The following is a 12,761-nucleotide window of genomic DNA, read 5'->3' on the forward strand; positions in this document are numbered from 1 at the left end:
AGAAACATAATAAATACAATTTCAGGTTAAAGAAAACACAGCACTCTAGTGCGATAGTTCAATCATTTGCATAAAACAAGAAAAAAGAACAGAACAATGCAGTGTATTTTTCAGAAGCCGAAAAATAACTAATCATGTAAAAGCTTAGATGGCTTTATTCCAGGAAATATTCATGCCGAATTTAACATTCTAAGACATTAATTGCTTGAACATTTTGAGATGCTTGTTTTAAGGTTTAAGACCTTTGTAGATATGAGTGTTTTAACCTTGTATTAATTTATGATTAAGCTAGCTTAGACCATTTTTAAGAGTTAACATTTTTCACTTTCGTTTTAAGGAAACACAAGTTAAAACATAAACGTTAACACACAGTTAAGCCACAGTTTAAACAAGTAAAAAGAATTTAGGAATAGTAAATCTTGTCAGTTTTTAAAGAGTACCTGCTGTCTGCTTAGCCATTTTGATGAGTAGCAGATCCTGACATTCTCACACAAATTGACCATTTCACCATTATTACCTTCTACGAAATATTCAAAGTGTGAATAACAACATTCTGGTTAGTCATGTTCTGGATTTGCCTTGAAATGGAACATCTGTTTCCAGGACTTATTCTTTTCTTATGGAGATTTAATATTTTGTTTCTCTTCCTCTACCTAGCCTCATGTTTCATTGTCTGTATTCATATCAAGCACTTCTTATGCCAGTGCTGTCATGGCTGTTTTGATCTTCCACAGTCCAGAAAGGTTAAAAGAACAACAGTGTGGAAGAGGTACTTTAGGACAAAAAAAAGGAGTAGTCTGGTCAGAACTGATACAAAGATGCTAGGGGACCAAACTGTTTTTAAAACACTAGATGACAAAAAGATCAAAACAAATAGACAGTTACGAAGCCTGGCCAAATGTTGTGCATAATTAAAAGCCCAAGACCCTTGGAAATAATTGTCAAATAAAAAATACTGTAAGTTATATAAAATATTAACTGATAATTACTAAACTCCTAGTTTTTACCAGTATAATATCCTGAAACTGCCACCTCCTCTACCCTCAGTTGTCAACAAGACCGCAAAGTACATGAACTACTATGATTGGGACAGCTACACATCCATTGCAAGTATACAAAAATATATATAAGTCATAAGCATCTTTCAAGCTTACAAAGAACATGTTGATAGGTGTATCAAAATCCAATGATCCCTCAAATATCTAAGCAAGGACAAACAGAGCATGTCAAGGAGAGAATCCACATTGCATGTTATGAATCTTAGGTTCATCTACCACATCACAGGCTCTGTTCTGACATCCCAGCATATGCTTCTCAGGGAGGATAAGGAATGCCATCCCTCAGTATCTTGAACACACACCACTGTAACCCTTTTCAAAAATTGGGAGCACTCATAACCCATAACTATAACCATAACCCCAAGAGACTTCACATAATATCTAGTACTTTCAGAATTTATGGTGGAACTTATATACCCCCTAACCTTTACAAAACACTTGAATCACCACAGCTACAGAGATGGACTCAAACCCAACTAATTCTTTTGGCAGTGCCAAACTCCTATAAGGAGAACTTTTCAACTAGGTTTAGATATTCCTCATAGAGCTCCAACCAAAGTGCTTACAATGTCAATATTAAAATATAATTCTACATATCTTCTAGATTAATTGTAAATAAGTTTAAATTGATAGAACATTAAGTAGACGCTGATGCAACTCACATGATATGTTGAATGAAGTCCAGATGTATTAAATTCAGATTCAGGAGGCAGGCTTTTAGGCCAGCATTGGCCCAGAATGAGACAGTGGTGTTTAAAAATTCAAAATATACTTTGCACTATCCTAAAAGCACAATACCCTTCATAGGAGATGAAACATTAAAACCTCTGGCTTGAAGGACAAGAGGAATGAAGAATTTTTATAAATGATTTGTTCAGAAAAACCAAAAAGAGAACAAAATATGGGTAAGCAGGTTTAGCCCAAAACACAATCCAAGGAAAACAAGTCCAAATTCATAATCCAATAGCAAAATCCAATTAACAGTAGAAAAAAATTCAGTAAACTAGAAAGTCTAAGACAATGCTCACAGAAAGATCTCTACTCTACAAATGCCAATGACACACCACTGTGACCATCTCCTCAACCTCTATAGAGAGTAGAAACACTTTCATGATGTCAGAGGCTAAGTTCAGAGCTAATTGGTTAAAGGTGGATAACTGTCCTGAAACAAAAACTCTGACTTTGTTTGTGGAAATATGACATAGTGTTGTGCTGATATCCAAGGTGTGATGAAGACTCCTATGGGTTTTCTTGAGGTACACAAGTTTCTTCACTATCCCGATACAAGTAGGTTATGTTAACTGGCAACTCTGAATTGACCTGTTGTGTTGGAGTACTTCTTAAGGTGGTTTGACACTCCATCTTTGTTTGATTCCCAATTTATGACTACTATTACTTAAGCTTCCTGCAACATTCAACTAGGTTGCATGGGTTGAATAATAGATGGATGGAGTAATTGCTGTGGTCATGTCCTACAGATTTTGCTCATTTATAATGCACAATATAGGCTAAATATTTTTTTATAAAACATTTTATAAATAGTTGATTTTTTTAAGATTTATCTGGGTAAAGCGTATCCAAAGTGAGCCAAAATTAATCTCTCCAATGCATGATGAACATTAGAAACATATCTATTTTCCTCGTAATTGCGATGTGTTTAGTTTTGTTAGTTATTTGAGGAAGGTGTCACTGCACACTATAACCACACGCATTTTCTAACTCCGATACTGTGCTGGCTGATTGAATCTCGCTGTTATTTCCCAAAAGACTTATACATTCCAACTTAATAAAGATGGTTGTGATTGCTTTGTAAATCTGCCTCATTCAGTGTCTCCTTCTTAAGATCACCATGCTTGAAGTTCACTTCTCCAGGGCAAGATAATTGTTAGCAGTGTGCAGATATAATTCACTACAAAAAAGAAAGTTTATTTAAACATTTCCTGTTCTGAAGATAACCAGATGGAAAACCTAATTCAAGCCTAAAGAACAATAGGAGAGCCACTCATCTTATTATAATTATAGTTTTGCTCAGTTGACATAAAAGTTTGGTTGCAATTTGAAGAAATCTGCAAATAAAAATATCAACGTATTCAGGATATGTGACAATAATAACCCTATAAACCTACAGCCAAAAAGCTTTAACAGAAAGTCTCTGACAAACCGTATAACATTTCTAACCCTAACCCTATCCCTAAATCTAAATTAAATCTAAGAGTGCTTCAGCATTTAGAAATAATTAGGAGTGACAGTGTAACAAATAAGACAAATCGATAATTTACCTCAAATAAAGATAAGAACAAATTTAAGTAATTGTGTTAGGCCACTTATTTATTTATTTTTCTTTTAGTGATAGAACTATGACTACGTTTAAATGATGAAAAAAGAAAATCATGTAAATGGCTCCATTAAACAGTGAGTTTAGAGTTTCTGCATATTCTTTCAGAACAGAATAATGTTACCTAATCATATATGTTCCCGTTTTGAAAAGTTATGTAAAAAAGAATGTACAAACTCTCTGACTGTGCTAAACACAGTTAGAGAATCAAAAGAAGGGTCTGAAAGGAAGAGCGAGAAGTGAAGCTGAAAACACACAGTGAACTTGGGCTGCACACGATCTAGCAACTGAGAGTACAGTAAATGTGATGAAAACAGGGCCAGAGCAGAATGAAAGGAGTACAAACTGAGAAGAAGACGCGGTCGAAGGTTCCATTGGTGTCAGGGTTCAAGTGTTAATCATTTGGTTTTCAACATGTCATAGAGGAAATGCCACAGGCCCAACTGCTATGTATATTGGCTTTGTTAAGGTGGAATCATGTGTTTAGGTACGTTGAATCTTTGTTTAAAATAAAGAAATAACCGTGCTTAAGAAATCACTTTTGAGTGCATTACAGATTCAAAGGGAATGGTTTTGGATTTGATCAAACATTTGTTTATAATTATGATTTGGTCCTGCCCCAAGAATAAGTTTGCCATCCTTTCATTTCAATGTGTCAACTCCTGCCCATCTGACCACACAATGAAAGTTCCCTTTACAAGTTGTTCTCCACTCTGCTTGATCATATCCATATTGGTCAGTACAGAGTGAAACAATCTGTGACAACTGGGGCAGCAAAAAGGGAAAGTATTGAATAGAATGCAAAACAAGTCAGCAAAAGTATTTATTTCTTCTCAGCAGCTTAGTTTCTAGCTTAAAAAATAAGTTGGCAAACAAAAGTTATAAAAACAAAAATGTACTAGATCATTGTCAATGTGTGCTCTTTTCCCTTTTATGCAGTACTTCCATATTATATGAATTAGTTTTGCAGTGAGTGTATAAATACAAATGGATCATGTCAGCATTGTTTCAGTTTTAATATAAAAAATATACATTGGTTTGTTTAATACCAATGTCACTAAGTGATAGTTCTAAAACATGACAGTTTAGAAACACATTAGGCAGGCTGACACTGATATGTTTTCAAGTAGCTAGTCTTTCTGCAAGAATGTTAAATTTGATCCCATTTATTTTTAATCAATTAAATGCTATATAAAGAAAAATACAATGCTGACAAACAAAAAGAGTAACATCATGCTCTCTTGCTCTCTCGCTCTCTCTCTCTCTCTGTATATATATATATATATATATAGACGATACACAGTATATAGTGTTTACATAACACATAATAGCTTAATATAAAATGTAAAAGATGTCAGTCTTTTTTGACCACAAATTAACTCTATGACAGGTCAAGTTCACCACAAATACTGAGATGTAAAAAAAAGTACTTATTAATGGCAAATCAAAATTACTACATTTAGTTAAAAAGCAATCTGAATTGTCTCAACAGCTCTAAACAGGGTATCCTATACTGAAACTGCCATCATTCCAGAGTGTGTGAGCTCTATGCCTTTCTACAGCAGTTGTATTTATCCTTGGAATTTTAAGTAGGCTTGCATCTTGATATCTGGATGAAAACTAGATTTTAGGTAGTCATAATTTCTTTAGGGTAAAGGGAGACTAATCCATTTATGGATTACTTTACACATGGTTAAAATTGACTTTAAAATGAACTGGATACCACTAAAGTGATTTAAGAACTACAGTTCTATTATCATACTTTTTCTTTCTAGTTATGATTCTTGCTATCATGTTATGAATTCAACAACAACAACGTTTATTTCTATGGCACATTTTCATACAAAGGATGTTGCTCAAAGAACTTTACATAATGACAAATAAAACATACCAAGAAAGAAAAACAAATTAGAAACAGGTTTAAAAAATGTACATGGTATTATTTCTCTTTTCAGGTTTAGCATTGATGAAGGACAGACATGGAACACACACAACTTCACCAGCACTTCTGTATTTGTTGATGGGCTGCTCAGTGAACCCGGAGATGAGACCCTTGTTATGACGTGAGTACTTCTGCACTTACTTTTACTTTATTTCTTGAGATAAGCAGAATTTTTGTTTAATTAAAAACTGTGTTTAAAATGTATCAATTTTTTACTGTAGCTTTCTACTGAAAAATGTGATCAAAAGCTAAAAATCAATTTCACTTGAAAATTCAAGTTAATAATATGAAAAATGGGTGATCATATTTTTTCCTAAGAACCATGCAAAAAATGTCAAAATAGGAGTTTCAAGATAAATTCATACAAAAATTATTTTAAATGCATAGAGTACTAAAGTATTAGTACTAACAGATTACATAAAAAAATTAATTTGCATGTAAAACGGATATGAAACATATTGCTACTCTCTGATAAGCAAAACTTAATTTTATTTAATAAAAAACACGAACTTGCATTTGTTCATCTCAGGGTACTCTAATTTTCTTTGGCATCCCCAAGGTATTTTGTCTTTATGTATTTTCTGACTTTTATCTCTCCATTGGGTGTTTGAAAATACAAGGAAATAATTTTTTATAATTATTTAGAAATTCTAAGGTAATTTTAAAGGACTCAGACTGATTTTATTTAGTTTTGTTTTATTTTATTTTTATTTTATCAAGTTAATTTATTTCATTTATATTTTTATTATTATAACTGTTTTGATTCAGCGTAAAGGGTATTTTATGTCTCTCTGTCTGTCTATCCTTTCACCTGCCTGTATCTCCATGACATAGCCTATATACAGTAACTCATATTGACTCCTCAGACATTTGTGGAACCTCAGCTCAGTCCATACAGGACAGTTTCACTGGCTTGTCGGGGTGAAACAAAAAATAGCTGTTGTATCTAGCTGTTGAGGTTCAGCTGAGAAATAACAAATGAAAATTAGCTATTTGTGTTTCATGCAGATTGGCTTTTTATCGACTATAGCTCAGCTTTTAATACAATTCTTCTGGACATTCTAGTCAGTAAACTAGCTAACTTAGGTCTCCCTCCACTCTTCTGCACCTGGATTAACGGCTTTCTCATCAACGGCCTCCACTTTTCCTCAGCTTACTCAGCACTGGTTCTCCACATGGCTGTGTGCTGAGTCCACTGCTGTTTGCCCTCTACACTCATGACTACAGTCCAGCTCACCCTAACAACACCATCATCAAATCTGCCGACAACACTGCAGTGGTTGGACTCATCAGAGAGGAGAGATCCTGAAATTGTCAACTTGAAGCTCAACAAATAACCTAACACTGAACACCATGAAAACAAAGAAAATCATCTGGTTTCAGGAAAAACAGAGCAGACCTGGCCCCCCTCTAAATTAACAGTGATTGTGTGGAGAAGGTCCCAGCCTTCAAAGTATTGGGTACCTTAATCTCCATTGACCTGTCTTGGACTATAAACACCAAAGTGGTCATTAAAAAGGCACAGAAGTGACTTCACTTCCTGCAAATGATTAGGAAGAATAACCTTGGTCAAAAGCTGCTAGTGACATTTTACCGCTGTTCCATAGTGTGTGTGTTGACATGCAGTATCACAGTGTGGTAAAGTAGCTGCATTGCAGCTAGAAGGAGTGGGATTCAGCATGTCATCAGTGTAGCTCAGAAGATTGTTGGCTGCTCCCTGCCCTCCATATTAAGGCTTGTATACTTCCCACTCCCTTGGTAGGGCAAAAAATATTTTGAAGGACCCCTCACATCCTGGTTTTCACCTGTTTGACCTGTTGCCCGCTGGGAGGCACTACAGATGCATCAAATCAAGGACAAACAGACTCAGGGACAGCTTCTTTCCTGGAGCCATAACTACATTGAATCTCAGCATGCACTGGCCATCTCTCTCTCTGTCTCTGTCTCTGTCCCTCTCTCTTTTTTTCACTCCAATGTGAAGTACTTTTATAGTTACTGCATAAAATTGTTGATTATTTCTCATTGTCTCCGAAGGAGTGGTTGCTCTGTAATTTTGTTATACCTAGTGTAATGACAATAAAGGCTTCAAATTCTAATTAGTCCTTCATAACTTGTTTGCTTTGTTGTTTTAATTACTCTGCTGGTTGTTAATTTAGTACTACAACCGCTACACAAGACTGTTCTCTTATAGGATAATAGGGATAAAACCCTGGGATAAATAGTGGCTTTAAGTAAACAAGCCACAATACATGTAAGCCTCAAATCTAGGAAGCAGCTTATAATTGAAATTTGCTAGACTCTTGGCACCATCTAGTGGAAAAATAGTGTCTGGAAACAAAAAATGCTTTACTACTCCAGGCATCACATACTGTATGTTGTGTAATTTTTGTAATTACACAACAAGAGCACAAACTTTCTTGTTAAAAATAATACAGTAAACTCAATTTACACAGTATGTTCAATATATTGAAACAAACAGTTGCATTTATTGTACTTTAAAAAGTTATTTTATTTAATAACCTTACACATCAATGAAACGCTATAAAGTTTCAGCCCTGCACCCAACAACTGTATTTTAATAGCCTGCTTTAATGGTTTTTGCAGAGTTTTTGGACATATCAGCTTTCGCTCCGATTGGGAGTTAGTGAAGGTGGACTTCCGGCAGTCTTTCCCACGTCAGTGTACCGAAGCAGATTATGACAGCTGGAAAGTGACCAACCTGCAGGTATGTTTGCCTCTTGATTTTTATGTGTTTTAAAATGTGTTCACTCTTACATATTTACATTATTTGTATATTTACTTTAATCTAGCAACTCTCGCAGCCATTATTTTACTTACTGTATATGTCATCTCCCTAAAGTGAATTCTGTATTTTTGTCTGAATTTTTTAATTTGTTTCCAGCTTTTGCAAACTTAACTATTTTAGGAAATTTTAACATTGCCCACTTGCTTCCTAGTTTGTAACACTCATGAGTGTCTTCTGCTAGTGCAGTTTGTGAACTCCTCTACCCATAGACACTGTCATATTTTGAACATTGTCATTGCGAGTGATTCTTTTATATTGGCACTCCCCATGAAGTGCATATTGGTGTTTCGGACCACAGCATCATGTTGCTGAATATCTTAATTATTCCACCTGCCTCTATCCACCAGCACACCTTGTTTTATTAAGAATCTGAAAGCTGTAGATGCTCTGTGTTTTACATCTGCTGTACTTAATTCTCTTTCTATGTAGCCCACTGCATTCATTAGAGGAATTTGTGTATCTGTGTAACTATGTTTTACACAACTTAAATGTGTTTGCTGTAGAAAAGACATGCACTGTGTCCTTTCCACATTCCTCACCATGGTTTAATGACCACCTCTGAGCTCTTAAAAGAATAGCTCTAAACATCTATTCACCGAGACAGGACCTGTGGTTGTTTCTGGAAGATGTTAACGTTTTCTTGAAATTTTACAAGCAAAGATTAAAAATATCAGGGAACAAATAAAGCTAGCAGCTGTAAATCAGTTTTGTTGTAGATCCACTCCCTTATTTTACTCCTCTGAGCTGCTTTTCTGAAATTTCTGAGGCAGATGTGTCTCAGATGAAATTGTCTACTTGTTCCCTGGATCCAATTCCAACGTTGTTCCTAAAAACCTGTTTTACAGGTGTATGTCCACTTCTTAACATTATTATCAGTAACTGATTTCTGGCTGTTGTTCCTCGGCTGAGGCTGTGCACAATGGGCAATCGAGCCCATTTGTTCTTTTGGACCTAATCTATCACACTCCCACAGTCTATCTGAAGGTCTGAAATACTGACTACTTTTAAGAAGAATTTAAAGACTTGTTTCAATGATTTTAATAATATGTAATAAGTAATATTCATTTCTGTTTTATTCTGTTAAAATTTAAAATTTTATTTTTTAAAAAGAGTTTTATTGTTTTATTTATCAAGATTTTCTAAAGTACATGGAGATGACTATGGTAATTTAGTGTAACATATAAATAAAATTCATTATTATGTATTTGTTAGCAAAGTAGAAATCATGATTTCCCGGATACTTCTCTTTTTGAGAATGTAGTTGTGAAAAACAGTTTAAATTACTTTATCTGGGACCAATACAGTCCACTGATTTGTTTATTCTTCTTGGATGTGAAATGCGAGTTTGTCCTAGTAGGCATTAATTGTACATAAACACAGCTTACAAACAGTCAAAAAAAAGTTTATTTTACTTCAGTTTTTAATGAGGGCAGCCTAATGGAACTAGCATTCTAGATTACAATCCAATACCTTGTTGTTTTCTGCATGGATCTTGAACATTCTCCCCATCTATTTGTGGGTTTTTAGCCCAAGGGCCTGAGGACATTTGTCACAGGTAGATTAATGATTCTAAACTGGCCCTATGTGAGTGTGTTGGGTACATGAGACGGTGATGGACTGACTCCATAAGGCTGTCTTCTATCTTGTGTGAGAAGTGGTTGGGAATGGCACTGGCTCTTAAGACACTAAATTAAATTAGACAGGTTTGAAATATTAGATTATATTACAGTTGATCTAGATTTTGTCTTTTTTACCAATTGAAGCACAGGCAAACTAAGGCATTTTCTTAACATTAGACCCTGCATCAGAAGTGGGGATTAAACTAGCAACACTGGAGACCTGCACTTTGGTGACTTTGTCACTGGGCTAGAATTTTTAAAAAATTAAAATGTTTTTGGACTGTGGGAGCTAAGAACCTTAGATGAAATGAGACAGAAATGCAGAACTTACACTCCTTTGTTTGAAAGAGTTCTGCTTCTTTGGTGTATTTCTTAATCCATGCACATAATCTCTTGAATAGTCAAGCACAGATGACTTTGCATGGTTGCTTGACTAATGTAGGTATAAACGGCATTGAACTTAATTATAATGCTATGTAATATAATAAGTGCAAATGTATGTTATATATATATTAATATATATTATAAATAATATATCTATATAGTATTGACACTATTTGATATTTGGTTGTAGACTATATGCTGTTTTAATTTCATCAATCTGATTCTCTAAAGGGGTGCGTATTACGTAAAATGGTCACAGTCGGCCCTGCACTGCACTGGTGTCAGGTTGATTCATATTTCTGAGACTACAATTCTGTAACACACAAAACTTTAATGGATAAAAGATGGTTAAGAAAACAGATGGATAGTTTCCCCTAAATCAGGCATGTCAAACTCACTACCATTGGTGGGCTGCTTCGACTGCCATACGTGCGTCAGCGGGCCACACTGTAACATACTGAAAACTTTAAAAAATATAACACTTAAAGTTTAAAGAAAAGCAATTTATTTCCATACAATCTCCGTACAACAGCGTACAATTAGAGTCTTAGCCTCTTAGCTAGGTCCTTATATTATTATAATTTATTCATTATATTATATTCATTGCTTATATACTGTAGGAGTTTTACAGTGTGAGATCTATTTCTTTTGTCCCGATACTTGGCATCTCTTGTTAGTAACCAGTTCGTCAATATCAGGCTTGAAATCTTGTGCAGCTGCAACTTTTATGAGGGATGAAAGGTGCTCAACGGTAAGTCTTGAGCAATGTGGGGTTTTGGTAGCTTTCATTAACGAAAACAATTGCTCATAAAGGTAAGTGCTTCCGAACATTGACAGTACTCTCGATGCCAACTTACGGATCTGCACATACGAGGGTGGCAGGTAAGCATACAAGCCTGGCACACCAACTTCGTTGTATTTTGCCTTCAGAATAGAATCTGACTGCAGTTCAATCAATTCCATTTGGATATTCTCAGGCACATTCTCAACATTGTAAGAGTAAGGTGATGTAAACAGCGCAAAGTCCTGTTCGTGTGAACTGAAATTACGAAAACGCTCACTGAATTCATTGCTCAGTAATTCAAGTTGGAAAACAAATCCTCCAAAAATCTAATTTTACTTTACTAAGTTTACTTCAAAGTTTAGACTGTAAAATAAGCCGATATGCAAAAAGCCCCCTGACCTACACTAATTTTACAAACTCAAAATCACAAACATTTGTTAATAAACAACTCACCAACTTCTCACATCCACTTCAGATCTTCAGCTGTAGTCTGCACTAACTGTTCGTTACAATACTAGCACAAAATTACATAAAACTAGAGCAAAAAAACGTGAAAATATGCGAACTATTACTACTCGTGATGGTCAGTTCTGCCCAGTGGCCAGTCTCAGCAGCCCAGTCAGTAGTGTAGCCTTAGCAGGGGCGGCTCTAGGCTCGTGGCGGCCCTGGGCAGAGAAAGAATCGGTGGCCCCTTCGCCCGTCAGTGTCAATATGGTATGTTATGCACGGCGGATGGCCACGTCCATTGCAGACACTGCATAGCCGCCTCGTGCTCGTGTCACGCTTCTATATGCGCGCATCCGTAACTTGAAAACTAAGTGGCAGCCCATGATATTCTCATCACGGCAGAACGTTATAATACTACATACAGCTTACTGCTCTGACTCGAGCGACATTAGTAAATACAGCGTACTAATTAACAAGAAACACCATATTTTTCGGCCACATTGCCGTCAGCTGTGTCGTTATTTATTTTCTCTTTCTGTTTTATATTCAATATTTATTGGCGTGGCAGCCCTGTGCAGGTGCACAGTTTGCACATGCCTAAGGCCGCCCCTGCTGCCAGGCTGCTGCAGCCTAGCACTTCAGTTGCGACGTTGCGGCTCATTAACTTTGGACAAGGCTTGTGGCTATACTAGCGGATGACGTTTCCGGTACCGTAATGCCTTGGGAAATGCGCTTTTGTCAGAAGGCAGAAGTAAGAAAAGTCAATAAGTAACGCTGAAGACGCAGAATGATTCAATCACAAACGATAGTAATCATTTTGTGCAAGTTTAGTGCTAACTAGAATCTGTCATGAGGGCCGCACAGATTTCTGTTGCGGGCCGCGTGTTTGACATGCCTGCCCTAAATGATCACATAAGGGAATAATCATGTAGTCAATATTATATATACTGTATATACTGTATATATCTCATGGGGTCTTCTTCAGGTCCTTTGCTTTTTCTCCCAATCTCTGAAGTTGCATTGGTAAATTAATTGCTAACTCTGAATTGCTCCTTATATAAGTAAATGTTGTTATAAATACATGTGTGGGCCCTGTGATGGACCAGCACACCATCCAGGATCAATTCCTGCCTTGTGCCTGATGTGCCTAGATAGGCTCTGCTCCCCCCATTGACACCTTGGAATTTGATTAGGTTGGTTTGAAAATAAGTGTATATACTGTACAGTATATGTAGACATATAATTTTAACTAAAAACTATACTGATAAACAAAAAAGGCATGAATATATTTAATTTTTTATAAGAAAATATATACACTAACATGGCAAAAAGTCTTTCTTTCTTACTTTCTTTCTTTCTTTCTCGTGTATCCTTTGCTAGTATATT

At 35.7% G+C, this 12,761-nt stretch overlaps 1 protein-coding gene across 1 annotated transcript in view; it reads left to right on the forward strand.

Moving 5' to 3' along the window:
- sorcs2 (sortilin-related VPS10 domain containing receptor 2) overlaps positions 1–12,761 on the forward strand; it is a 1,166,544-nt gene that overhangs the window by 1,097,369 nt on the left and 56,414 nt on the right. The window contains exons 14-15 of the mRNA XM_028801884.2: positions 5,349–5,456; positions 7,940–8,060. Of these exons, the coding sequence (XP_028657717.1) occupies positions 5,349–5,456; positions 7,940–8,060 (229 nt within the window). The remainder of the gene's footprint in view (positions 1–5,348; positions 5,457–7,939; positions 8,061–12,761) is intronic.

The sequence above is a fragment of the Erpetoichthys calabaricus genome, chromosome 5 (assembly GCF_900747795.2).
Source record: "Erpetoichthys calabaricus chromosome 5, fErpCal1.3, whole genome shotgun sequence".
Taxonomy (NCBI): Eukaryota; Metazoa; Chordata; class Cladistia; order Polypteriformes; family Polypteridae; genus Erpetoichthys; species Erpetoichthys calabaricus.